Raw genomic sequence first — 25,102 nt, forward strand, 5'->3', positions numbered from 1 at the left:
GTGTTCAGAAGTGATGACAAACCGGTTCGCTTACATTGCAGCTTGCTACACAAATTGTAATTATTTGATTAAGGGGATAGAAAAACCTCTTGTTGGGGCACCTGCTGCGTCTTTCCCCTCTAGGCTCCAAGGAGAGTTCCCATAAACTATCTGTGCCTTCTGCTACCAAAGCCGCCGTCTATTTTCTGTTGACTGGCAGAAATCCTGGCTCCTCGGAGATCCAAGCCAGTGACGCATCCCTTCCCTCCTCCTTCCAGTCTTGTGGTTTTCTAAACAAACCTTTTAAGTATCCTCGAAGGTTTTCACGGCCGGATTCAACTGGTTGTGGTGGGTTTTCCGGTCTTAGGAACAAGATCTACCAGACCATGGCCACACAGCCTGGAAAACCCACCACAACCGAACCCTTTAAGGTTTCACTCGCTCGCTCTTTGGTTCCTGAGTGGTTGGGAAACATTCCCTCATGCCGGCTGCACTCGTATCCCTGTCCATGTACTTGTGTGAGAGTCGTGTAATTAGCACTATGTGGTTGGGTTCTGAGGGGCTCTTCTGTCAAACTTTCTCCCTTAACAAAGGCACCAAAAAGACCATTCCCCCCCCCCGCACAACTTCCACTGCAAGATCACTTGCATATGGGTGCCCAAACAGAACTGTCCATGCCCCCCGCCTTGTTTCGCTAGGGCTCTTGCATCACAGGGATGGTGTTACAGTTGGGGCTCCAATGCCATTCATCTGTGCCATTCGAATAACAGAAGGGCCAAAGATTTTACCATAATATGGGTGTTGGGTGTGGCCCCCCCTCCAGCAGCTTGAAAAATCATCACGGGGGGGCCGAACAGTGCTTCTGTAATGATTTTGCAAATCCCTGAGGATGGCAGAGCCATCTGGTACACAGACAGCAAGAGTCAGCAGGACCCAGGCTGGGGGAACCCTCCACTAGAAGTATATACAGCTCCACCCCCCACTTGTTAAGACTCCGTGTACAATCTCAAATTATCATTTGCCAATTAACCCCACCCCCCAAATTATTTGGAAACGGCTGCAATGGTCTGACTCCACCCACTTGCGACGAAGCTCTGACCAGTGTGGCAATTGGCCAGCATATTCCCTTCCATGTCATCGGAGGGAACAGGCGCAGTTTCGTCCACCTCTCCTGTGTGGTGGAGGCCTGCGGGACTCGTTGTCCTTTTGCCGCCTGCGGAACGCCTTCCCTTTGGGGACGGTTCGTGCAGCACTAGAGCCAACTTCAAGGTGCCTGTGCCAAGGATTCAGACCCAGTCCCAGCTCCCGCCCCCCGCTGGAAACAGAGGCAGACACAGCTCTCAGCCCTCACAATAGTGATTTTATTAAATTAGTTACTTTTATAAAACATTGCAGATGTCATAATTGTTAACATAACAATTTGCCCAACTGTCGTAACTGTTGCAGTTTGATAAGCAGGATTTCTGAAAATGAGAGAAGGCGGCACTCAACTGCAGCCCCCGAGACGTGGTGGCAAAGAATCCGCCGTGAATCAGAAAAAGGGGCGTCTCGACCCCGCTTTGACCATTTTCCAGCGCAGCAGATCCACCCTAAGCCCGTGTTAGTTGCTCCTTTCAAGATCTGGAGAAGGATTTCACAGCTGTTTCCAAGCGCAGAAGCCTCTCCCTACAGCTGTTAGCCAACCTGCAGCAAACCTCTCAAGCTCCAAGGGGACGGATAAAGCCGTTCTTAACGCTGCTGCTGCTGCTGCTGCACACCCCATGCCTGCTGCAAACTGCTTTGGTTATTTGGGTGGAGAGTCAGTTGGAGAGCGCAGTTAAGGAGGTTATTACTATGTGGGCCTTGCATTTCCAATTTGGTGCTGCTTCTGTTGCTACAAAGTCAAATATTCTTAAAAGTCCTGTCCTATGATCAAGCAAGCAAACTGAGCCCCCATTTTATTCCCTTGACGTCAAGATGGGCATCCAATGCTTTTGCAGCCAGGTGTCAGCAGGCCACCAGCACAAAAATACTGCACTTTGATTGTAGCATTTGGCAGAATTTAAAGTAAAGAAGTTGTGCTACACATTTACGGGATTCCGGGCAACAGAAAGACAACAGAAAGGAGGAGAAATGTCACATGAAGTCTTCGAAGTCTTGGACGTAGCCCCCGTCGTAGCCTCCGTAATCGGCAAGGTCGTCTTTCATGGTTGCTTTCAAGCCCCCGCCTGGCACCACACCTTTCTTCTTCTTTTTGGCTTTATTTTGCTGGAGGAAAAGACCAGAAAACCCAGCTTCGTTTAGTGTCAAAAACAATGAGCTACAAGACAGAAAATGAACAGCTCACAAATACAGAGTAGAGAAAAAGCTGCTCAAAGATTCTCTTACAGAAGCCATTTTCTCTGCACTGAAAAAGATACCCAGCAACTTTGAGACTGCATTTGTCGACTAGCTTGTGCACAGCATAATTGGCCTACTGAAAGAAAACTATAATTTTCTTTACACTGATTAGTCAACAAAACAAACCTTGCCTTCATTGTTGTACAGCAAGGAAGGATGCTAAGTGTACACAGTAATAAGAGCTAGGGGAAATGGACAAGAAGACACCAACAGTGCCCCCCCCCCCCCCAGGTTAATTCTCTACCACCCTGATTCAGAAAGCAAGAACAGTCAAGAAGACCTACCTTCTCTTGTTTCTGCTTCTCGCTGCATAGAACTGTCAAGGAATTTGTGACCTTTTTCAAGTCATCAACTTCCACTAAATGGAAAATAAAATTGGGAGGGGAGTCACTCACAGGTTTTTCCTGAGCCCACGAGGAGGAAAAAGTAAAATGCTTTGTTTGCTTCTCCTGGAAACTTTGATCTACTTTATAGGTATTGGAAGCTGCTACCCCGAATCTGCTTCCTGTCCCCCTGACCTGCCCCCTTGTGCTTTTCTCCTCTCCTCTCCTCTTGTCACAGGGAAATAAGCAACTTGTTGAGAGAGGTGACAGTAGCTGAAGGGTGAAATATACAGCAAACAGATGGAGGAAAGAAGTGTCCCAAAGTCTCTTCTTGCAAGCAATCAAGCCACAAGATATACATAGTAGCAAATGTAGTTCTATGCAACCCCACACCAAAATATACATGTATGTATTTTTGCACTTTGGACAAAACTAAACCATTTATACTGAGAAATTTAAACATTCCAAATACTTCACAGGCCTGTGCCTGGAAATCAAGGGGGCACTTTGTCATCTTACTGCAGCACAATAAAGCTTGGCCAAACAAAACACACTAAATATTCCACCCCCCTCAACATACCTTTTTTCCAGGAAAATAAACACAGGTGCTTTTCTCCCTTCAGGTTTGTGAATATCTTGAAAGAAAAGCTGGCCTGTTTCCCTTGCTTGATTTCCATGTTACCCCCACATATTTATCAACAAGTTCAACATACAAAAGGAGCCCCTTTCTAACGTACTTACATGAAATACAAATGTCTCGAACTAGTGTTTCCAAAAAGCCAGCATAATATAGAGATTTCTCATATTGTGTTATTTTTTCTTTTAAAAGCTTGCCGAATTCCGTAAAGTCATCTTTTGAAGATGGATTCATAGCATCTATTCCAAATGTGTTGTTTACACCTGCAGCAGAAAGTTCAGACGTTAACCAGAGGGAGCAGTTGACGGCCAGAGTTCCAAAGTTAGGAGGCCAAACTTGGAGCAGGCCTGGCCTGGCCTTCTGAATGCAGGCAATTCACCGCCAACCATTCTTGGTTCTTTCAAAGATTATTACTTGTCCTGCCCCCTTGAAATCTGGCAGGCTGAACACCCAGACACTTGTTGCTGTCTCATTACCACTGGACAATCTGTTTGGATTTCAGCTGCCTCTGAACTCACCAAAAGTCTCTTTAGCTAGTTCAAGATCAGCCTCTTCTTGTAATTTCTGTAGCCGGAGCTTATCTGCTGACAATTCTTCTGCTGTCAGTTCCTTAGGCTCTTCTGATGCCTCTAACTTTAAAACATAAGTATTTGAAACCAAATTCAGTGACTTGCAGAAACTCTCCAGGGGTGGTTCAATGCGATTTACTCCAAATGAGTTGAAAAGCAAAATGCAAGCATCCGGTAACAGTTATTTGCATCTCTTACCCTCAATTTCCTCAATATTTAGAAATATATCCACCAGCAAGTAGAAAAACAAGCAGGAGTCAAACAAACACACCCTAAACCTAAGTCCTCCTCAACTGTTCTCATACAGGAAACTAATTCAGAGAGTATTGTTACCTATGCAGAAAGATCATGCAGATCTGAAAAGCTACAGACTGCCTATCCAGCCTAGCCTCACTCCATAGTTTCCATGCAAATACAAGGGGCTGGGTTGGTCCAGCGCCAAGGCTCTGCAACCTGCGGCTCTCCAGATGTTCATGGACTACAAATCCCATCAGCCCCTGCCAGCATAAACTGGCCATGCTGGCAGGGGCTGATGGGATTTGTAGTCCATGAACATCTGGAGAGCCGCAGGTTGCAGACCTCTGGCCCAGCCAAACATCCGGCAGCCATTCAAATCGATGGCAACTGCAGCTGAGGCAGGTGGCCACATGGCTCAAGCCCAACCCACCCAGGCGAACTGGCTGCAACGCCAATGTTATGAAAATTCCCCCTTCAACCCTGACACCCGCCTCTTCATCACGGCCCCCTCTGGAAGAGCAGCTTTGGAAGAGGCGCCACCCCTGTCTTTGCTAAAAAAAAAAAAAAGCCTTACCCTTTTTTTAATCTCTTCTTGCTTTTTCTTCTGCTGATTTTCCCTCTCTTTTATTTTTTCTGCTATTTTCTTCTTGTCTGAAACTTTGGGCTCTGTGAACAGGCACAACATCGTTGGTTTATTTTTAAAAAATGCTGACAACTTTCCCAAAAAGAAGCGCTATTAAAGCCGGGCACAATCAGCAGGTGTCCCACCTGGACATCCATCCAGGCACGTTGTGCACCAGAGGGTGGCTTCAAGGCTCCCAAACTCCCCAGCCTCACGGCCACAGCCGGGGCTCTCTGCGTCCGCTGCAGTTTCCTTTGCAACTTACCGGGCTTTACTTCCACCTCCTTTTCTTCCTCCTCCTCCTCCTCATCATCCCAGTTATCCTAGGGAGGGAAGGACACGGCCACACGCGGAACCGGGATCAGCCTGGGAGCACCACCTGCCCCCCCCCCCCCCCCCGCTCTCCCGCGACTGCCAGGCGGGTCAGCAACCGGCCCACGCGGGGTCCGGGCTCCGCCTGAGCCTCACCCAGGGGGCGGCACCACCACCCCCGACAGGCCGAAGCCCGGGAGGCGCCCGGCGCCAGCTGCCGCAGCAGAAACCCGCTCCTGCTCCAGCGAGCCGCCCGCAGCTGTCACGTCCCCGCCCTCCGCTCCGCGGCCACACCTGGGCGCCGCACAACAACAGCCCGTCCCGGGCGGCCGGCCGGCAGCCGCGCAAGCAGAGGAGCTGCCGCCTCCCAGGGAGCCCCCGGCGCAGGTGCCGGGAGGGGGGGTGGCTCACGGGCCTGGCGCGCAGACGCGGCGGCGCTTCTCCGGCTCCAGCCCCCCCCCCCCGCGCGAGCCAGCAGCAGGGCCCCTCCCCCCAGCTCCGAGAGGGAGGGGCGCCACCGAACCACCAGGGCAGCCGGCGCAGGGCGAGGCCGGTGGGCGTGGCGGAGGCGGAGGCGCCCCCCCGCGCGTGTCCCCGGCGGCCCACCTTGACGTCGTCGTCCTCGTCCTCCCCGGCCCAGCGGTCGGCGCCGGCGGCGGCGGCGGCGGCGGGCAGCTGTCGGAGGGCTCCTCCGGGCGGGGGCGGCGCCGCCTGGAAGCTGTCGGCGTCTGCGGGGGAGAGGGAGGGGGCGGGGAGGGGAGAGCCGCGTCAGGGCCGGGAGAGCGAGAGCGCCGTGCGGGGCCGGGCCGGGCCGGGCCGAGCCGAGCCGGGCCGGGCGAGGCGCCGCCAGACCTACCCCAGGAATCCGCCTCCTCGGCCGCCATCGCGCTCCGTCACCCAGAACGAGGCCGCGCACGGCACGCCGGGAGAGCGGCGGAGGCGCCGGAAGCGGAAGCGCTCCCCGGGGCGACGCCTGGGCGGGGCGGGCGCTGGACCAATCGCGAGCGGAGCAAGCCCGGGGCGGGCGCAGGCGCAGTCGGGCCGCTCCCCGGCGGGGGCTCCGGAAGCCGAGGGGGCTGTGGGCGCCTTTTCGCGCCTTTGGGGCCTGCGGTGGGCGGGGCCGCTGCCCTGCCAAGAAGGCGGAAGCGACGGGAAGAAGCCCACGTGGGCCCCGCGCCTGGCGAGCCCCGCCCTCCGCTCTGCCCTGCGGCCCTCCCCGCGCCTCCCCCTCCCCCCCCGGACCTCAGCCTGGGACGGGGCCCAAAAGAACCCCCCCCGCGCGCGCGCGCGCCCCTTTTGGATGGTTCACAACTTCCTGGGTCTTTTCAACCTCAACCTGAACAATATTGAGGAAAAAATGGGGCCCCGCCCTTGCTGGTGCCGGGAGGGAGGGAGGCTCGAAGGGGCTCACAGGCTCCTTTCCCCTCCCCCTCCCCGCCACAGACACCTGGTGAGGCAGGTGGGGCTGAGAGAGTTCTGAGAGAACTGTGACTGGCCCAAGGTCACCCAGCAGGAATGTCAGAGTGCAGAAACACGTCTGGTTCGCCAGATCAGAGTCCACCTGCCCTCGACCACAACTCCGCTCTGGGGGTCCCAGATGTTTACCTCTTCCCTTGCTGCTTACCGTTGCCCTTTCAGGACAGCTTTGCCCCTTCAAGGGGGATGCCAGAGTGGCCATGCAGGGGCAGGCGGTGGACAGCAGCTCTGTTAGTCTGCAGGGTTACATCTTATTGTCAGCCATGGGCCATCACCATTTCAAAAATACATCCTAACATCCCATAAATACACTAAGATGACACTTAGGTATTTACCTTGGATGCTATTGTAAAAGGGGCAACATAGGATATAATGGACCGGCCAAGGCTAGATGGGCAGAGACAGTCTCTTGCCTTGAAAACTTTACAGGGGTGCCATAAGTTGGCTGTCAATTGACAGCACTGCACACACACACACACACAAGTTTCACTGCAGGCAAGCAACCAACAAATATTTCACAGTCACCTTTCAACATTCCTAAGAGCAGAACAGGCCTCTCCCAACAGCCCTCTCCGCCTCAAGGTGTATCCCTGACATGACAAGATGACAGTTGACTACCTTGCAAGGGCACTGTTTCCTACCCCCACCTAACAGCCTCCTGCTCAGAGACACTCATCCTCGCTGGTGACAGAGCTGCTGTCCCCTCCCAACAAGTCTGACCATCTCACCTGCAAGAGATGGCAGGCCTAGAATACATAACACACACCCTCACTGCTAAACAGGCACACCAGTACCCCGGTAGTTTGTCTCCAGACACTCAGGTGTCTCTGCTGCTCTGTCAGAGAGAGAGGGAGACGGTGCCCTCGCTGAAAGAGCTCCCTCCATGTTCAAAGCCATGTAGGGCAGCCACCCTTATTGTCCCTGTCAGCCACAAGCTGCATACCTGGTTGTGCAAAAGAATCTTTACTGAGGAGGGAGTCCTTTAGGCTACCCAATATTGCATTTAGACAAGGCTTTGGGTGGCTTAATTTGAGAAAGTGGGGGGCGGGAATCAAAATCCTGTCTCACATCCCTGGTCTTTGAAAGACAAAGAATATGAAGGCCCTTTTTCTGTCTATGGTGCTGGAAGTAAGCTTGCTTCCTGCTGTGGAGCTGAGAAGAGCAGTGCCTCTATATTTTTCCTACTTTGGCCATCAAAAGGTGCCAGTTGTGCCCAGGAGTGCCTTTTACCAGTTTTGTCTGGTTAGCCAGTTGCAGCCTTTCCTGGGTGGAATAGATCAGGCTGTTGTGATACATCCCCCTGGATACATCTAAATTAGATTACTGCAGTGCACTCTACGTGGGGCTGCCCTCGAAAAGTGTATAGAATTGTCGACTGGTGCAGAATGTCGACTGGACTGAATCAAAGGGACCACGTCACTTCAATCTTGGCCCAGCTACTCTGGCTCCCAAACTGTTTCCAAGCACAAGTCAAGATGCTGGTCTTGGCTTTTCCCAGCCCTATATGTTAGTGACCCACATAGAAGAAGAAGAAGAGTTTGGATTTATATCCCCCCTTTCTCTCCTGCAGAAGACTCAAAGGGGCTGACAATCTCCTTGCCCTTCCCCCCTCACAACAAACACCTTGTGAGGTAGGTGGGGCTGAGAGAGCTCCGAGAAGCTGTGACTAGCCCAAGGTCACCCAGCTGGCATGTGTGGGAGTGCCCAGGCTAATCTGAATTCCCCAGAGAAGCCTCCACAGCTCAGGCGGCAGAGCGGGGAATCAAACCCGGTTCCTCCAGATTAGATACACGAGCTCTTAACCTCCTTACGCCACTGCTGCTCACATACATGAAGGACAGCCTACTCCCTTATGACCCTCCCTGACCATTTATTCAAATTGTATATGAATCTATGAAACCGCATCTCCCGTTACAGCTCCCTAAGAGTGCTCTGGTCAGGGAACAGCTACAACTTACTGGTGATCCCTGACCTGAAAGAGTTCTGATTAGCCTCAGCCAGGTCCAGGGGATTCTCAGTCCTGGTCCCTGCCTTGTGGAACACTCTGTCCAAGGAGCCCAGGGCCCTGCAGGGTTTGATGCAATTCTGCCAGACCTGTAAGACGTTCCACCAGATATTTATTGTATTTTAATTAATGTAAGCCACTCTGAACATGTAAGGGGAAGGGCGACCTGGAACTATAATAAATTATATTGAGAAAGATTGAGAGTGGCCCATTATGCACAAGGTGTATGCTGTGTAATTGGGATGAATATCCATCACAGCAAGATTTCTTGTAGGAACGTATTTCCTCAAACCCTGCTTTCACTTTCCATTCTCTGCGGCAAGCAAGACCACTTCTAGCACAATTGTAATTCTGCTTTACCACCAGAGCCGGACAGATTTGCCAGTGAGCCCAGCTTTGCTCCAGACATCTTCCCTCCATTCCTGGCCAACCTTCCCACCCCCCGGCACTGCCTTTCCCCTCGCCTCCCCTTACATGTTACGAGCTCCTTCAAGTCACAGAAAAGAAGTTACCCCACACTGGCTTAGCCAAAACACACTGACCTCTAATTTTCACTTTGATATATTAAGTGATATATTAAGTACACAGAGTGCTTGGAAATAACAAGCCTCTTTGTCCTCCAGCAGCAACAGCAGCAAGTGTGTGTGTGTGTGTGTGTGTGTAGAATGCAGTTGGAGAAAATATCAGCACTTCAGCAGCCTGTGGTCCAAGGAAGGAGGAGAAGAAGAAGAAGAAGAAGAAGAATAATAATTTATATCCCCCCTTTCTCTCCTGCAGGAGACTCAAAGGGGCTGACAATCTCCTTGCCCTTCCCCCCTCACAACAAACACCCTGTGAGGTGGGTGGGGCTGAGAGAGCTCCGAGAAGCTGTGACTAGCCCAAGGACATCCAGCTGGCGTGTGTGGGAGTGTACAGGCTAATCTGAATTCCCCACATAAGCCTTCGCAGCTCAGGCGGCAGATCTGGGAATCAAACCCGGTTCCTCCAGATTAGACACGAGCTCTTAACCTCCTACGCCACTGCTGTCTTTCATTCGTGGGGTGTGTGTGTTATTTTTGGAACAGTAATATCGAAATGAAGACAGTGGGGTGCCGGGGTCTATTCTCTACAAAACTTTCCATCAATAAAGGTGGAAGGTCTTAGCTATAAATACAGTTCATCTTTTCCTTCTCTTCAGTAAAATCTAACCCATCCACACCAAGAGCCTAGGATTCTTAGTGTCGTGAAAACTGCACATAGATATTTTTAACTTTTCCCCTGAAAGAGAAAATGAGAATTAAAAATCAGACTTGCAGCTAAATTACAAAATGATACTTTAATATGTATTTACAGAGCAGCCTGCACTGGTTGGTTTTGTAGTCCTATATAGGACTGTAGATTCTCCTCCGTTTCCAATAGCCCAGGTTGTCAGAGCTCACATTCTTGGTTTCTTGCTTTCAGTGACCAGACATCACAGAACAGGTAGACGGGAAATATGCACCGTGTTTGTTACTTTGAGTAAAAGAAGTCATGGCTTTTACTGAAAATGCACAAAAGCTGTAAAAAGGTACTCCAAAAAGGAGCTGTACAGTTTTCCTTCGAGTCACAGAGAAATGTCCATCAATTATTTTATTCAGGGTAGGGTCTACTTTATTGGACTTATTGGTGAACTGTAGAAAATAATCTCTTAATACAGCATAGCAAACAAACTGTTATGGTAATGGAGAAGCACCCACACGCAAGTACCCACCCCACACACACTCTCTCTGCACCCACATATCACATTTAGAGGGAGGGAAGGAGGGAGGGAGGGAAGGAGGGATCTCTTACTCCTCCAGAGAGCTCCCAGGATGGTTCTGCTTCCTGCCAGGTGCAGGGGGTACCAGAAGGACTCTACCTGCAGCCTCTTCTGCTGGCTCTACTCAGACTACCAGAGACCCCTCAGGAGCCCACTGGTGATTCTCAGGAAGAGCCACAGGGGGCAGACTCTGGGATAATTGGTCTGAGATTGATCTTTCATTGAAAAGGAACTCAAGGAGAAACTTGCAACTTTACATTTTCAGATCAAATCTATCTATACCTCATTATTAGAAAAACAGGGAGGGACTGGATATAGGAGTCACTTTTGCACAAACATACAGGCACGCGCACACTCACGCACACAAACACACACACACATATATATAAATATATATATATATATGCACGCATATTTAAAAATGTAACATTATGTACATTTTATTTCAATAAAGACATTAAGATAAACAGCATAAAGATGCCCAGGTGTCCTAAAGTTAAATACATTTCAAAGATTCTCATTAAATGAATCCATAGCATTTTCCTGCAAACAAAATACCTTTCTAAGTACAAAAAAAAAGTCAGCATTCTGGGTAGCAAATGCTTTTTTACTTTTCTGCAGAAAATCCACCATGATTTTGTTTTCAATGACTAATGATTTTCCACAAAGCAGGCTTGCTCTACATGCTCACTTTTTTTAAACAGTTCAGTGACACAATGTGCTAGCTACATATACAACAGATAATATAGTAAGAAAACACTCAACCTGATGAAAAGTTAAAATTTTCATTAATACACTGGAAAAAACTTGACATAATCCATGCCTTTTAAAATCAAAAAATACAAAAATTAAATGTTTTCCTAAAAAGATTTTCCTTATTTTAAGGACTCATTGGAAAATGAAGCTGCGTGTAATTTGTACAATAAAATTGTACAAGTAAACAGGTAATATACATAAAAAATTAATTGACATACTTCTCAATTATCAGTTGTCCACCTTTAATTTCCAATACTGTACTTTCTTTAACAAGCATACAAAATATCAAACTTCTCTTTAGAAAAAGTGCCATTCTGTGACATCCTTTACACAAAAACAGCCCGAGCCCATGGCATGGTAATGCAGTTTTGAGGCAAACTTACTAACTTCTACAAATTTTTCCCTTCCATAAAAAGCCTCCTAAAAAGGAGATTACGCTCCATTAAAAAAATATCCACCTCTTGTGTGAGCTGCATTAGAGAACCACGGCTTCCAGACCATTTCCATAGGGCATAGAAAACCACTCTGATAGCATATCAGCTGTACGGGTGGTAAAGGAGTGTACTGGACCACAGGATTCTGCATAGTTGCTTTGGTGGTGCCGTCAATACTACACAACGTTTAGAACTGATTGTACCCAACTGTATAGCAGAAGGACCACCAACTCCCACCCGCCAGCTTCAGATACTGAACGGCTCCCACCGTACTTCGCTCCTGGAGGAACCTGAAGGCAGCGGTGAGCTGAACGGGATCTGCTCCAGCTGGGTCTCCTTCACAAGGACTCGTCTGCACAGCCGACTCTGAGGTATTGGTTCCTGTCCATTGACCACTGACCCCCCCCACGAGAGATGGTCTGTCCAGAGTACATGCCATCACAATGGTTTAAATATTTTGAATATTAGTAATTCTTATATTTCTTCTTATCTAGCCAGTCTCTTGATTTTTGAAAAGATTTCCACTACAGTAGAATATTACCGAAACAAAAACAAAATCATATATAAATGCAGATTTCTAAATGAAACTTACATGGAATAAAACTAGATAATATTTTTAAACAAATATACAGTATGCAAGCAGACAAAGCAGGGAAACGGCCATCCAATCATATCATAAAAAAACCTAGTAAAATTTGGCTATTTCCAGAAAAAAATAACTATGAAGCCGCCTCAACTAAAAGGAATGCATAATGAATGTCTAAAATCTAATACAGGTCAAAAATGTAAAAAGGTTATAAACCTTAACAGGGGGGGAAAAAACCCAACCCAACATTTACTGGCCATTCCTGTTGAAAGGAGGATCTGAAAAGTAACACAAAAGTGGCTACAAACCCACTGAGAGAGCACCAAACAGAGAGAAAACAAGAGTCCATTTTCAATCTCTGCGATTCATAAAATCCTGCATTTTTTACAGGTCAAACTGCTGGTGGCAGAAACAGAATTCTTTAAAAACGGCAGATGTCCTGTACATTAAAAAAAAAAAACCAAAACATTGGAGTTGCACTAGTTCTAAAGACGCTTCTGTTCTAGCCTGCCTGCTGTATTGTACTGATCTGTATTCCGTTGGCGATATAGAAAGTCCTTCTGTGACCCTTGATTGTTGTTGGGCGTCAGAGATAAGAAAAGCGAGACAGGGTACAAAAATGCAAAAATTTCAACAGTAATGGCAATGTTTTTTCGTTTCAGTTCAAAAGGGAAAAAAAGAGTTTTCTGCATTTCCCCCCTTTCAGTCATCAGACAAAGGCGCGGTGTTTAGTCAGGGGGTAGTAAGTCGTGCAAACGAAATCTGTCTCTGATGTGAGGTCGAACATCTTCATTCTGCAGACGTGAAATAAAAAAAAGGGTGACCTCTTCCATGCTTTCATGATAGAAACAGTGTTTTGATGTTAGTACAACTACAAGCTAATACAGGTATGCTGGCAGGGGATGATGGGAGCTGTAGTCCATAACATCTGGAGCGCCGCGAGTTTGACACCTGTGCATTAGGGGGTGTTCAACGCACATAAGGAGCACAGAGGAAAGAGGAGAAGGGATCAGGCCGGCCCCATTCGCTTCTGTGCTGCCCAAAGAGCAGAACTTCTACACATCGTATGTAGGGAGGAGGTGAGAAAAGAGGGCGTGATCCTGTTCTCTCCCACCTGTGTTCACGTGTAACACCTGCACAGCCCTTTCTATGCACAGTTTTCGTGGGTTCCAAATACTTCCTCGGATAGGATCCAATAAACCTGGGTTTTAAATTCATGTCCAATCTTAGGCTTTAAAAAGCTAACAGGATACATTAAAGGAATAAACACAGACGCCCCGCATATGTGGCCCCACAGCCCTCTGCTTTTCCTCTTGTACACCTTGTTGCTCCAACAAATGGCATCATCCCAAATCCAAGGAGGGACTTTGGCCAAGTGACCATTCAGAGACCCAGGACCAGCCCCACAGAACACCTGCATAAGCTCTGAGCCAGTAAGACTGTGTGGCCGGACCCCACGGCTCTCTCAGGCATTTGTGGAGGATGCTTTCTGAAGCCCAGCTTGGCATCCTGAGCCCAAGACTCTCATGAAGCAATAAGAGGGAGAGAAAGTACATACCAGCTCTACAAGTTTCTCCAGAAAAGGAATCAATTTTAGCAGTTCGTTATCGTTTTTATCCATGAACCAACTCTCTATAGGAATTCCATTTGAAAGCTGCAATAAAAACCAGAGTCAAGTTAACTTCTTGTGCTAGAATTTCTCTGAAGGAGGCAGTGGTGCCAGCTACGACCCAGAAATGCACACAAGAGACCCAACTCAGCTAAGCAAGGATCTCTTCTACAGCTTCCCTCTTGGTGAGCCCAGCTGGGCTACGAATTTCCCTTAAGTCTGAAAATTAGCTGGGGGGTGGGGTGCTTTTAACCCAGAAAGCCTGCTCATGAGAGGAAATTTAGAAAGCGCAGTGTCAACAGGTCACGTTTTGTTTCCTAGGAAACATGACACAGTTGTGTGCCAGCAGCCCTCCATTCTAGAAATGCAGGGCTTCATGTGGAGCTACACCCTGTCCCCTGGTCCAGAGCCATATGCAAGTCAAATACCGTGTTTCCCTGAATATAAGACAGTGTCTTATATTAATTTTTGCTCCCAAAGATGCGCTATGTCTTATTTTCAGGGGATGTCTTATTTTTCTGTGTTCTGTTCATCGGGCATGCTTCCAAACAAAAACTTTGCTATGTCTTACTTTCGGGGGATGCCTTATATTTCGCACTTCAGCAAAACCTCTACTACGTCTTATTTTTAGGGGATGTCTTATATTCGGGGAAACAGGGTAGGAGAGTTGCTTGTTCTCTTCTACGTATGGGCATCTCTACGTAGCTCTGGGCCGAGACTGGCTAGGAGACACATCCACACAAGACGCGAGCCTGACTGACATGCCAGCAGACAACACAGGAGGCATTCTGGCTGCAGCACCATTTGCTGAGAAGGCTCTTCTGGCCCTCGGCAGAAGATTTGCTGGAGCGGGGTGCTGGTGGGGGTTGAGCTCCACAAGCTCTTTCTGCTCACGCTCCCATAGGATCCAACCAGTGAGTCTGGCGGAACAGACACATTGCAAACACCGCAGCCTTCATAGCTCAAGGACCAAACAGTCAAAGGATCAGAGGGTGCCACTGTGCAAGTGCAGCAGTGCTGAGGCCGCGAAGGAGGCGCCACTGTGCAGGGCGTGGTGGTTAGGAGCAGCAGACTCTAACCTGCCTTCGCCCGCTCCTCCACATGAAGCCTGTTGGGTGACCTTGAGCCAGTCCCAGTTCTCCCAGAATCCCCCCAGCCCCACTGACCTCACGAGATGCCTGGAGTAGGGAGGGGGAGGGAAAGCAATTGCGAGCTACCTTGAGACTCCTTATAGTAGAGAAAAGCCAACTCTTCTGCTTTCCCCCCTCAGAGACCATTTAATGGCTAAGATTTATTTATTTATTCATTCATTCATTCTTTGGATTTTTATACCGCCCTATCCCCAAGGGGCTCCGGGCGGTGTACAGCATATAGGCATAGTACAGTCATAAAATAACTAAAACCTTTAAAAGCAGCGATAAAACAATAGAAGACTATAGTAAATATAATAAATATAGGTATAAGTGGCGTCCGACAACCCCATTTTCAAAATCCTCTCCCAAGGGGGAGGCAGCAGGTCCCATTAGATGACAGAGGCCCAGGTGTAAGGGCCAAGAAAAGAAAAAGAGAGGGGGGGCACCATCAGCGGCGGGATCCTCCAAAGGCCTGGCGGAACAGCTCTGTTTTACAGGCCCTGCGGAACTTGCCGAGATCCCGCAGGGCCCGGACGGCTGGAGGAAGATGTCAACACACAACTTGGGTTTCTTTTTTCACTTTTGCTTTATAATTCCCCCCAGAACTAAGCGTTGAAATAGAAGAAACACTCACCTGATAGGCAAAGGCTTGTGGTGAATTGTCAATAATGATAGTTTTTGAGAGGTCTCTACCAAGGATATTCAAATCCTTTATGTAGTTTCCTTGAACACAAACGCAATGCTCACGGAAGAGTCGGTGCCTGTGGGCAATTAGACGAGAAACATGCACAGTGATGGCGTTCCCGTTCCAAAGCTTGCCCATTTGGACGGGCTCTACGTCCATCTAGCACAACCCTTTTAAAAGACGTTTTGCTCTTGGGCCGCCACATGTAAGGCTGCATCTGCCTCTCCCACAAGGCATGAATATTCAAGGGATCTCACCATAAGACCACGCATGTAATTTAGATTACAAGTTGCAAGCTTAAAAAAAGGGCAAACTCCCACCCAAAAATCTAGACAGCAAAGAAGCAAGGTCAGAGCGCACCCAAATGCCTGAGAGAAAAGGACAACGTTGTTCAGGCGTCGGGTGAAGATCTATGCTGGCAGCCAGTGAATATTGTGCCGCAAAGTGCTTCAGAGAGGCGGGGCTATATTGAAAAGCCCCCCCCCCCCAAATCAGGATGCATCTCATCCAGTTTTTCAAAAGGGGGCAGCTGGAACAGGGCCTCCCAGGAAGATCTGTGGCTCCTTGAATAACACTTGTCCAAAAAGCCAGTGAGACCTTTGTGTGGTGCCCAGAAAACAAAGCAGGTGGCTGTGCAAATGTTACAGCTCTGTACAACAGGTCAGCGTAGATAACTTTAAATCAGGGATCTGCAACCTGCGGCTCTCCAGATGTTCATGGACTACAAATCCAATCAGCCCCTGCCAGCATGGGATTTGTAGTCCATGAACACCTGGAGAGCTGCAGGCTGCAGACCCCTGATTTAAATCACGATTTACACTTCAAAGCCCGTTTTAGCTTTAAAAATCCATTATCATCATCATCATCTCTTCCATCTAACTCTATATTTTTAGAGAGAGACTTGGGACCAGGACCACGCTGGAGACCAACAAGATTCTGAGGGTAGCAGCTGATTCCGCCGGTCAAAACATCAGATACAAGTTGGGATGCCATTTGACCTTCCAGCTCATATTTATTTATTTACATTTCCGATTTATTGGCCGCCCTCCCCCAAAGGGCTCAGGGCGGCTTACAACATAATGAAATATCTGATGAAGGCAGCCTTGATTATTGAAAGCTTGAATCCTGAGAACCGTGATGGTCTCTAACGTGCTCCGGGACTTGGATCGAGGTGTTCTACTGCAGACCAACATGGCTATCTTCTGAAACCATCTAGTATTTTCGGAAGTGATGATCTTGCAAACAAAATGCTCATCAAAATCTGCATTTTGGAGCAGACTCCCGGGGTAGCTGGAATCAACATCAGGCATATTTCCTCTTTCCTATGTCTGCCCCTTCTTTGAGCTCACCCCAACTTCGGACTCTACGCCAGAAACCACTACTGGGTTGCTTTGGAGCAAAACAATCACTCACGTCAATCTGGCTCTTAGCACCAGAAACAAGGCATAATGCAAACTCCCAAATTTCTGTGCTGCATTGTATGGACAACAGCAATGTTTCAGAAGTTTGTCACTGAATTCATTCAGTTATATCTATTTGCAAGTAAGTTAATTTAACAGAGAAACATCATAGCTTTGGAGAAAAAAAGATATCCCAACTATTTTCACATCACTGATTTTTATCCAACCTGAAATCTAATTCTTATGGTGAATTCCTGTTGAACTGCCCAGCCATGGAACCTTGAATGGACAATTCTGAGTGGTCTTTAAAAGCAACCCCACATATAACCTGCTGTATTAAATTAACGGGTGGGGATCTGCTAAGAAAGCTGGTTTCATGTCATGGAACCCACAAAGGGTCCCACTGATAAGGCTCCTTCTCAAAATAAGGCAAGACTATCAACCTCTTGCTTGCAGAGGAAGCTCGTTTCTAACCAGAAGCTGGCCTGCCTGCCTGTCCACACGCAAACAGAACCCCTCTCTGCTGCTGAGTAGTCACCATCAGTTCCAAACAAGCGGCCAAGTGATGACTCTGTTGGAGCAAAAGTCGCTTTTCAGTGTGAGGAAAAGGGATGATGGAGCTGCACGTAAGATTAACTGAATTAATCGAGCGGGGGTTACCCAGGCCAATAAAGCAGCAGGCAAAGATAATGCTATTCGGTATCCTTCCAGAAAATCTCCCAAAGAAACTTAAAGAATGATTTCTGTGTTGATGAACGCCAGCCAGAGTAACCCTGGCATCTAGTCGGAAAGTTGAACGGTGTCCGAATACAGAAACTTGGGAGGACAAAGTACGAGTGTGTGTTCCAGGGGCTGCATTAACAAATCTTGTAAATATACAGTTAAAACACAAGTTTGATGAAAAGTGGGAATTGTATTTTTGTATGGCGCTGAATCAACTGTTTAAAAAATGTGTCATTGAGGATAAAAATTAGAATTTAGACAATTGGATGAAAATGTTATTACTCAAGACTATAAGTGGTTGTCAGTGTTTGCTAATATATAAATAGTTGTTATTAGTACAAAAGAACATTAGGTGAAATAAGTAGATTTATATTGATTTATACTTTTTTAATATTAGTTAATGTGTGCTATTAATTGGGGGCTCAAAGCTACAGAAGAGTGTACTGCTTGACCAGTAGAGGCAGGCCCAGGCCTAGGCCATCACTGCAGAGGAAAATGTTTATTTATTTATTTATACATCAAATTTATAAATTTAAAAGGAAGCCGCTACACCTCGAAAGGGCATCCCTAAAAATGCTTGGTAGCCTGAGTAAGCCTTGGCAAGCATCAATGCTTTCTAGAGCAGAAAAGCCAAGTCCACGTGTATGCACCCTAAGGGCAAAGGCAGCCAAAAGTGGCCCCTGCCCAGAGAGTCAACTTCTGCTTAATTTCCAAAGGTTTTATGGCGCAGCATAACTCATCCATGAATTCGAGGACTTACTGCATCAAATCAGAGCTTTCCAGGACATGTGCTGCCAAATCTCATTTCCCATAATTGTATTGTTGGTGACTTAGCTACATACCCCCATGCCCACATTCAGTATTTTTAAGGCTTTGTTTTCAAATCATGCCAGCTTTTCCTCACACAAGAGCAGCACCCCGTCTGTGTTCAGCTTCTGAGCAGACTGCAGTGTTTCAAGAGGGTGACAATTCCAAAACGCAACAGTGCCTCACTCCCCACTTGGCTGTGGCCAGACTTACCTGACCAGTTGCTTTTTAGGGTCTAGTATGTTCAATAACTTGTCTGCATACACCTTCTTAGAAGCAGTAAAAAGAATGATCTACAAATGAAGCAAGGAGACGGTTACAATCTGCCCAACCGTGAAATTGCTTAAAGAGACCCACGTACGACCCAGGCAACTTGCATTACCTCATAGATCTGTGACATGCGCTCCAAGAATTCTCTGAAGAACGGTCTTAACCGCACATAAACCTAGGACACAAAAGCAATTTAACAGAATGTACAACAAAGAGACAGTTTCACATTCAAAGTGAACAACAGATAGCTGGTAAAATGTATGTTAACTACACAGTCAGCAATAAGAATTTACATTACAATATTTGATACCATTCGTTGGTCTAACCCAGCAGTGATTTACTGCAACTGATATAATAACAAATGTAGCAGGCAGCCTCTTACGGCAAAGAGCTGTTTTCTTTTCCTGGTGCCCAGTCAGTTAAGGTTCCATCAGAGATATGATCTTAAGGGCCACTTGTGAAAAAATTAAGTAAAAAACAACAACACCCAAGCCAGCTTTTGCATCTCAGGAGAGTTCTCCTTTAGCTAGAACGCTTCTGTCAGATTAATATGATAATTCAGGCCCAAGGAAATATCTGACCAGTTGGTATCACAGTCTGAAAGCAATGCAATATCCATCAAATGCCTCTAGTAGAAAGAGAAAATTATTCATTTTTTAAATTATTATTATTATTAAACTTATACGCTGCCCATCCCTGGCCACAGCCAGGCATGGGGCAGCTTACATGCAAGTTAAAACGATGCACAAGGCCGACATAAGATAAAACAATTCCATTTCCCTTTCTATCATAGATGGCAATGAATACCCTTCAGCCCGAAACAGGTAATCAAGAAGCAGGATCCTATAAATAGATGATGCAGCGCGTTGATGTTAACAACAACGGTCCAATTGTCTGTCGGTGGTAAGTGACTGGGCGGCTGGAAGCTGATGTTATGACAGCCCGTGGATGGTTTCAACCCAAAGCCCGGTGAAACGTCTCTGTCTTACGGGCCCTGTGAAATTGGAGGTTCTGAAGGGCCCTGGAATCAATAGGCCAAAAATCCCCTGGTTCCAGCCTGGTGAGATTCTTCCGAACCTTCTCCAGTTCCAAAAAGGCTCTGGTTGAGGCCAGCCTGATGTCCTTAGCACCAGGGGCCAGCAGGAGGTTCCCATCCGAAGAACGGAGAGACCTTTGCAGGCAATATGGGGATATGCAGTCCCAGACCACGCAGGTAGGACCTTGAAAGTCAAGACTCACACCTTAATTATGACCTGGGATTCGGCTGGCAACCAGTGCAGCCGATACAAGATGAGAGCAATATGCTCTCAGTGAAATTCCAGTGAGGAGTTTAGGTTTATTTATTTTTTATTTTATTTATTATCATATTTATAGACCGCCCCATCCCCTGAGGGCTCTGGGCGGTGAACAACAAATTAATACCACATAAACAATAAATAATTAATATAAATAACATCATAAAAACATAAAATTACAGCGTTCTACAAAAACCACTTGGCGTCCAGTATTAAAACTATTATTAAAACCTTCCCAGAGAGGGGGACGGTAGATTTAGATGTCACAGCTCCCAGGATGTTAAAAGGGAGAGGCAAGGAGGGTGCCCAACATCAATGGCTGGCCTCCCCAAAAGCCTGGTGGAACAACTCGGTCTTACAGGCCCTGAGGAACTCTCCAAGATCCCACAGGGCCCAGACAGCTGGAGGAAGAGTGTTCCACCAGGCGGGGGCCAGGGCCGTAAAAGCCCTGGCCCGGGTGGAGGCCAGCCGTATCATTGAGGGGCTGGGGACCACCAGTAGATTTGCCTCTGCCGGATCAGTTCTCAAGAGCAGGCCCCCGTAAGGCGAGTTACAGTAGTCTAACCTGGAGGTGGATCACTGTGGCTAGACCAGCGTGGGAGAGAAAGGGACCAACGGCCTGTCCTGGCAAAGATGGAATGGCACCACTCTGGCCGTGTGGGTGACCTGGGCCTCCATCCATAAGGAGGACTTCACACCCGGGATTACGAGGGAGGGGGAAGTTCTTAAAGCCGCCCCATCAAAGGGAGGCAGTTGGAAGCTCTCGAGCGTCTCCCGCCAAGTCAGCCACAGGACCTCTGTCTTCAGTGGATTTTGCTTCAGCTAAATTTCTATGCCATTTCTAGACCACCTAGCTTTGGAGATTTGTTAGCATTTAGGGGATGCAGAAGGGCCTGCCACCCAGAGCAACTATATGCACTTTGGGAAATCTCGATCCAAGATGGCGACACTGGGGAAAGACGCTAGCTGTGCTGCTACGAAAAAAACGTAAATTTATCTTGATTCTGCTGCTGTTACATATGGTTTTAAATAATTTTGACTGTGTAGTTAACAAGTGCCTGCAGTTGTGAGCTGCTTGAATCTGTCATGTCACAAGGACAACGCTGTGGAATTTTGGGAGGCCTAATTGAGTGTCTGTTCTTCCCAGATTACTGTAGTGGAGCAGCCTGTTAGGGTGATTTACGCTTGAGACCCCCACACTTTGCTCTCTTGGTCTCTAGACAGGCGGGGTGTTTTTAAAAGCAATTGCTACTCAACAACTAACAGGATTTTCCGCACTCTACCTAGGTGGAGCTTATCGTGGACTGGGCTAATGGCAGCTAAGGAAACAGCCTGAGAAATACGAGAGGAGCTGAGCACCCTTCATGCGCCCAAGCTTAAACAAAAAAATAGAGCGATTTTCTGTTACCAGGGTACAGAATTCTCACGCTTACATTTACTATTTCAACATCAAATCCGGTTCTCCCCTTTGACTCTGGAATACGGAAAAACACACCCCTTGCTCCCCTCTGAAAATGAAGGTGGAGACAGTGGGAGTGCACTAACCAATGCTGTCTTCCAACCAGCTTGAGCTTACCTACACGAGGAGCTCCCATTACGTGGCTATAGCAGGAGCTTTCAGAGGAGCTGGCTACTACATCACAACCCACCTCTCCAGGGGAAGGAGATATAAACATGCAAGAGCATGTACTGTACAGTCAATGTCTGACATCAGCCTCTCTTTCTTTCTGATCTTGTTGCTTTAGAACTCTTAGCTTAACGATGCTTACGGATGAGGAAAAGATCCAAATGAACTTGAATCTCATTGTGTAAACAATCTTCTGAGCAACAGCTGTCTATGGATTCAGCTCAGAACAGAGAAGGCAAGGTGAAATCTAAAGTTGACAGAACCATCTGCACCATTCTGTAAAATCTTTAAAATGCAAAACAAATCTGGCTCAATTTTTCAGAGTACCTTTTAATACCCAGCATTGGCCGCTTAATCCATATCAACTTTAACTGATACTTGAGGAACAATAAAATCTGTCTCAATATTTTCTACTATAATGACAGCTGCTTGCCTGTCTGGAACTCTTTGAGTTCAGCTAAACGCCATCTAAGTGTGTTATTGCTTAAAATCAGAGCAAAGGAGATAGATCTTGATCTCAGTAGAAAACATCAATCCAATGGCTTCCAAATTACCTGAATGACCATCAGAGAGTACTACTAACCCATTTTGTTTCCTGCCAGTTATTACAAAAGAACTGTAGGAAACGCAGGATATACTCTTAAGAGCAAAGGCATTCTCCCCTCAATGGTTTTCATAATAATGGCCAATTGTGTCTCCATTAGTTCCAAACCTCTCAAAAAGGAGAAAGCTTAATCCTGATTTTGGAATTGTCGCGATACATCTGCAAACAGGAAACTGATGGGCAAAGTTCAGTTTGAGGTCAACCCCAGGGATCCCTCTCTTCATTCTATGGCACAGGATCTTAAATCCATAGCCCAGGGAAATGGGACCACACCAGGAGCTATCGCTTACGTTGCGAACAAACTAAATTTTCAGAACAGACAACACCTTCTGGGAGGACCTTATGGGAACAAAATCTCTCAAGAACCATACATTTGCCCTCCTAAGACTCTGCCTGCGCCTCTCCAAACTGTTATGGAAGACCTCTTATCCCTTCTCAGCTCGGCTCCTCAACATTTCTCTTAGAGTTACCTCTCAGATGGATTATGAGTTGGACTTTCATCTCTTTAAAGACTTGCAATTGGGATCTCAACAGGATACAAAGGGAAAAACCTGGGCCCAAGAGCTGAGCGAACTGATGGAGAAACCTCACCCCTCAGCTTCTTCGGCAATTAGATCTTCACCAGATGGAGATATAGAAGGAACGGAGATCATTGAAGTGCACAATAATGGAGACTCCAGATCCAGTGCTACAAATAACTGTTGCGTTTTTTTAGATGCCAACAAATCCCTGGAGAAACTTATAGAACTGGACTGACGCCAGCCCCTCGATGCCAATTTCCCTTCCCAAATTCGTTTAGTATCCTGGAACATTGCGGGTTGGAACAACAAAGTTGCAAGACCTGAGTTTAGGGAAATGTTAACGGGCTATGATGTTATCTTGCTGCAGGAGACTTGGTCTGCATCTCAGATCTTTCTATATGCACTTTTTTAAAAGTTACCATCTCATCTTAGTCTAGCTTTGCATCTTCTACCAGTGAAGAGAAGAATCTTAACTAAGTCTTAACGGGCTCCTGCATCAAGCCCTCCCCACCCAAAGGAGCCAATTGGCCATGCTGGCAGGCACTGATGGGAATTGTAGTCCATGAACATCTGGAGAGCTACAGGCTGCAGACCCCTGAGCTAGACTCTGCTGCCCTCCTCCTCAACCCCACCCCCAAAGCAGGGCATGAAAGTCCACTTCTGATGCCAGGATGCTGGACAGCCATTGGGCACAGAGCACTGGATGCCTGCAGATGGTCCATTCAGAAAGAACGAGGAAGCTCTCTTTCACAAAATAAGGTGGCATGAGGGGATCAGCAGCCCAGCACCAAATGCCCCTGGAAGCATCAAGTCTGAGGGAACTGGTACATACTGAACGCCCTCTGGAGAAAAGCAACTCACTATTGAGTCGCAAAGGGAAAATTGGCAAGCTTGTACCCCAAACGTCACCTTCACATCATCTTCAATCAGTGCTCGCTGCAATGCGTGTCACTAAGGCACTCCGTTTGCAAGCCATGAAAACCCCTCCAACATTCGTATGTAAATTTAATCACAGGGGGAGAAAACAAACCGAGCAGCGTTTGCAGAAGCCTTCACTGAAGCTAGACCACTTTGCAACACCAAAGTCTGCAGCACATCCCGATCAGAACAAAGCGACAGTTCAACAAATTTTTGTAAAGTGACGGAAAGGAGGTTTTAACGTTTGCATAGCAGTCGTGACAGTATCTGGGTTCTGCTCCCCCCGGGATAATTCTTATTGTTGTGTTCCTCAGATCTTTCAGAATAAACAGACTCCGTTGAATACGAATTCCATTGATGAAGAGAAGGATTCGACCAGGTTACACAGTAAGAATTCTTGTCAAGTCTGATTTGCACGCCCAAAATCCCCAGTGGAGGAAAAAGGAAGAAATCCCTCCTCCCAACCCCTTGGCTGACCAGGGATTCTGGCTGCGAATCCATTTTCTCTCGGACTGTAATTCCCTGGTCCACCGTCTGCTCTCTGACACCCATTCCAACCCCTGGTTTTCCATAATTGAAGAAAAAATGGCCTCTATTGGACTGTCAGTGGATTCACTTTGCCCTTTGTCCTATTCAGAAGCTTATAGGAAGTTAAAAGGTCAACTATTGGATAGAGAGTTCTCTACCCAAATCACCGCAGCCAAGAAAATGTGCTCCCCCCTGTATTTTTTCTCTCCCATTTGAACTTGGCACACGACCTGTATTGTTTAATAAACCCTGTTCAAAGGAGAGCCATAATGCTTGCCAGGTTTAATGTTATGCCTTCTGCCTTGTTACATGGCAGATTTAATAAGCAAGAAAAGGCTAAAAGATTGTGCCCATGTAACAATGGCTCAGTTGAATCTCTGGCCCACCAATTACTACACTGTCTCAGATTCAAGGAAATCAGATCCAAGTATGTGAATCTTACTCCTTTACATTTACCCCATCTCCCCGATTTAATTAGATTACACTACTTGTTGGACAACCCTGATCCTTCTCTCTGTATGACAGTGGCAGACTTTCTCCTGGAAATTACTAAACGCCAGTAGATTTCCTTCAACCTAACTTTTTTTCCTGTATTGTATATGCTTTTTAATCCGTTTTATGTTGTTGTTGTTGTACTGTTGTCTATGGCAATAAAGGCTTGCTTCTAAGGCTGACCAGGGGCTCTTTGGCCCAGACACCCTCCCAGCCTCTTCTTATCAGGCACCAGATGTTCATTCAGCACACCAAAGCCCAAATAGCAGCAACTAACTAAACAGCAGACATAAGCAATGTAATTTCCGGCACAGAGAACCCCATTGGTTGCCATGCCCTCCTGGTCCCACCTGGAGACATGGCAAGACCACTAAACTGGCCAGGGCCTTTGCACTTCT

The 25,102-nt window shown here is 47.3% G+C and overlaps 2 protein-coding genes across 2 annotated transcripts in view; both read right to left on the bottom strand.

Annotated features, from left to right (window-relative positions):
- Window positions 1–1,319: 1,319 nt before the first annotated feature.
- Window positions 1,320–6,057, bottom strand: EIF3J (eukaryotic translation initiation factor 3 subunit J). The gene is made up of 8 exons (XM_048482135.1): window positions 5,915–6,057; window positions 5,665–5,786; window positions 5,012–5,069; window positions 4,699–4,790; window positions 3,837–3,951; window positions 3,423–3,581; window positions 2,643–2,716; window positions 1,320–2,226 (listed from the first exon to the last, which is right to left on the bottom strand). Exons 1-8 carry the CDS (start codon window positions 5,940–5,942, stop codon window positions 2,095–2,097), a joined length of 780 nt encoding a protein of 259 aa, XP_048338092.1. The 5' UTR covers window positions 5,943–6,057; the 3' UTR covers window positions 1,320–2,094.
- A 4,088-nt stretch (window positions 6,058–10,145) lies between these two features.
- The window catches only part of CTDSPL2 (CTD small phosphatase like 2), a 49,812-nt gene continuing 34,855 nt past the window's right edge, over window positions 10,146–25,102 (bottom strand). Inside the window, exons 9-13 of the mRNA XM_048482124.1 lie at window positions 18,832–18,894; window positions 18,663–18,742; window positions 15,469–15,595; window positions 13,651–13,746; window positions 10,146–12,886 (exon numbers count right to left, since the gene is read on the bottom strand). Coding sequence (XP_048338081.1) covers window positions 12,821–12,886; window positions 13,651–13,746; window positions 15,469–15,595; window positions 18,663–18,742; window positions 18,832–18,894 — 432 coding nt within the window. The 3' untranslated portion in view covers window positions 10,146–12,820. The remainder of the gene's footprint in view (window positions 12,887–13,650; window positions 13,747–15,468; window positions 15,596–18,662; window positions 18,743–18,831; window positions 18,895–25,102) is intronic.

This window comes from Sphaerodactylus townsendi, linkage group LG17 (assembly GCF_021028975.2).
Source record: "Sphaerodactylus townsendi isolate TG3544 linkage group LG17, MPM_Stown_v2.3, whole genome shotgun sequence".
NCBI classification, from domain to species: domain Eukaryota; kingdom Metazoa; phylum Chordata; class Lepidosauria; order Squamata; family Sphaerodactylidae; genus Sphaerodactylus; species Sphaerodactylus townsendi.

Excerpts from the sequence above, each read along its gene's own strand:
- EIF3J (XM_048482135.1), bottom strand. The coding sequence starts at position 5,942 with ATGGCGGCCGAGGAGGCGGATTCCTGGG. Across the intron at positions 5,787-5,914 it reads CGAGGAGGCGGATTCCTGGG|ACGCCGACAGCTTCCAGGCG; the intron begins GTAGGTCTGGCG and ends TCTCCCCCGCAG. Across the intron at positions 5,070-5,664 it reads ACGAGGACGACGACGTCAAG|GATAACTGGGATGATGAGGA; the intron begins GTGGGCCGCCGG and ends TTCCCTCCCTAG.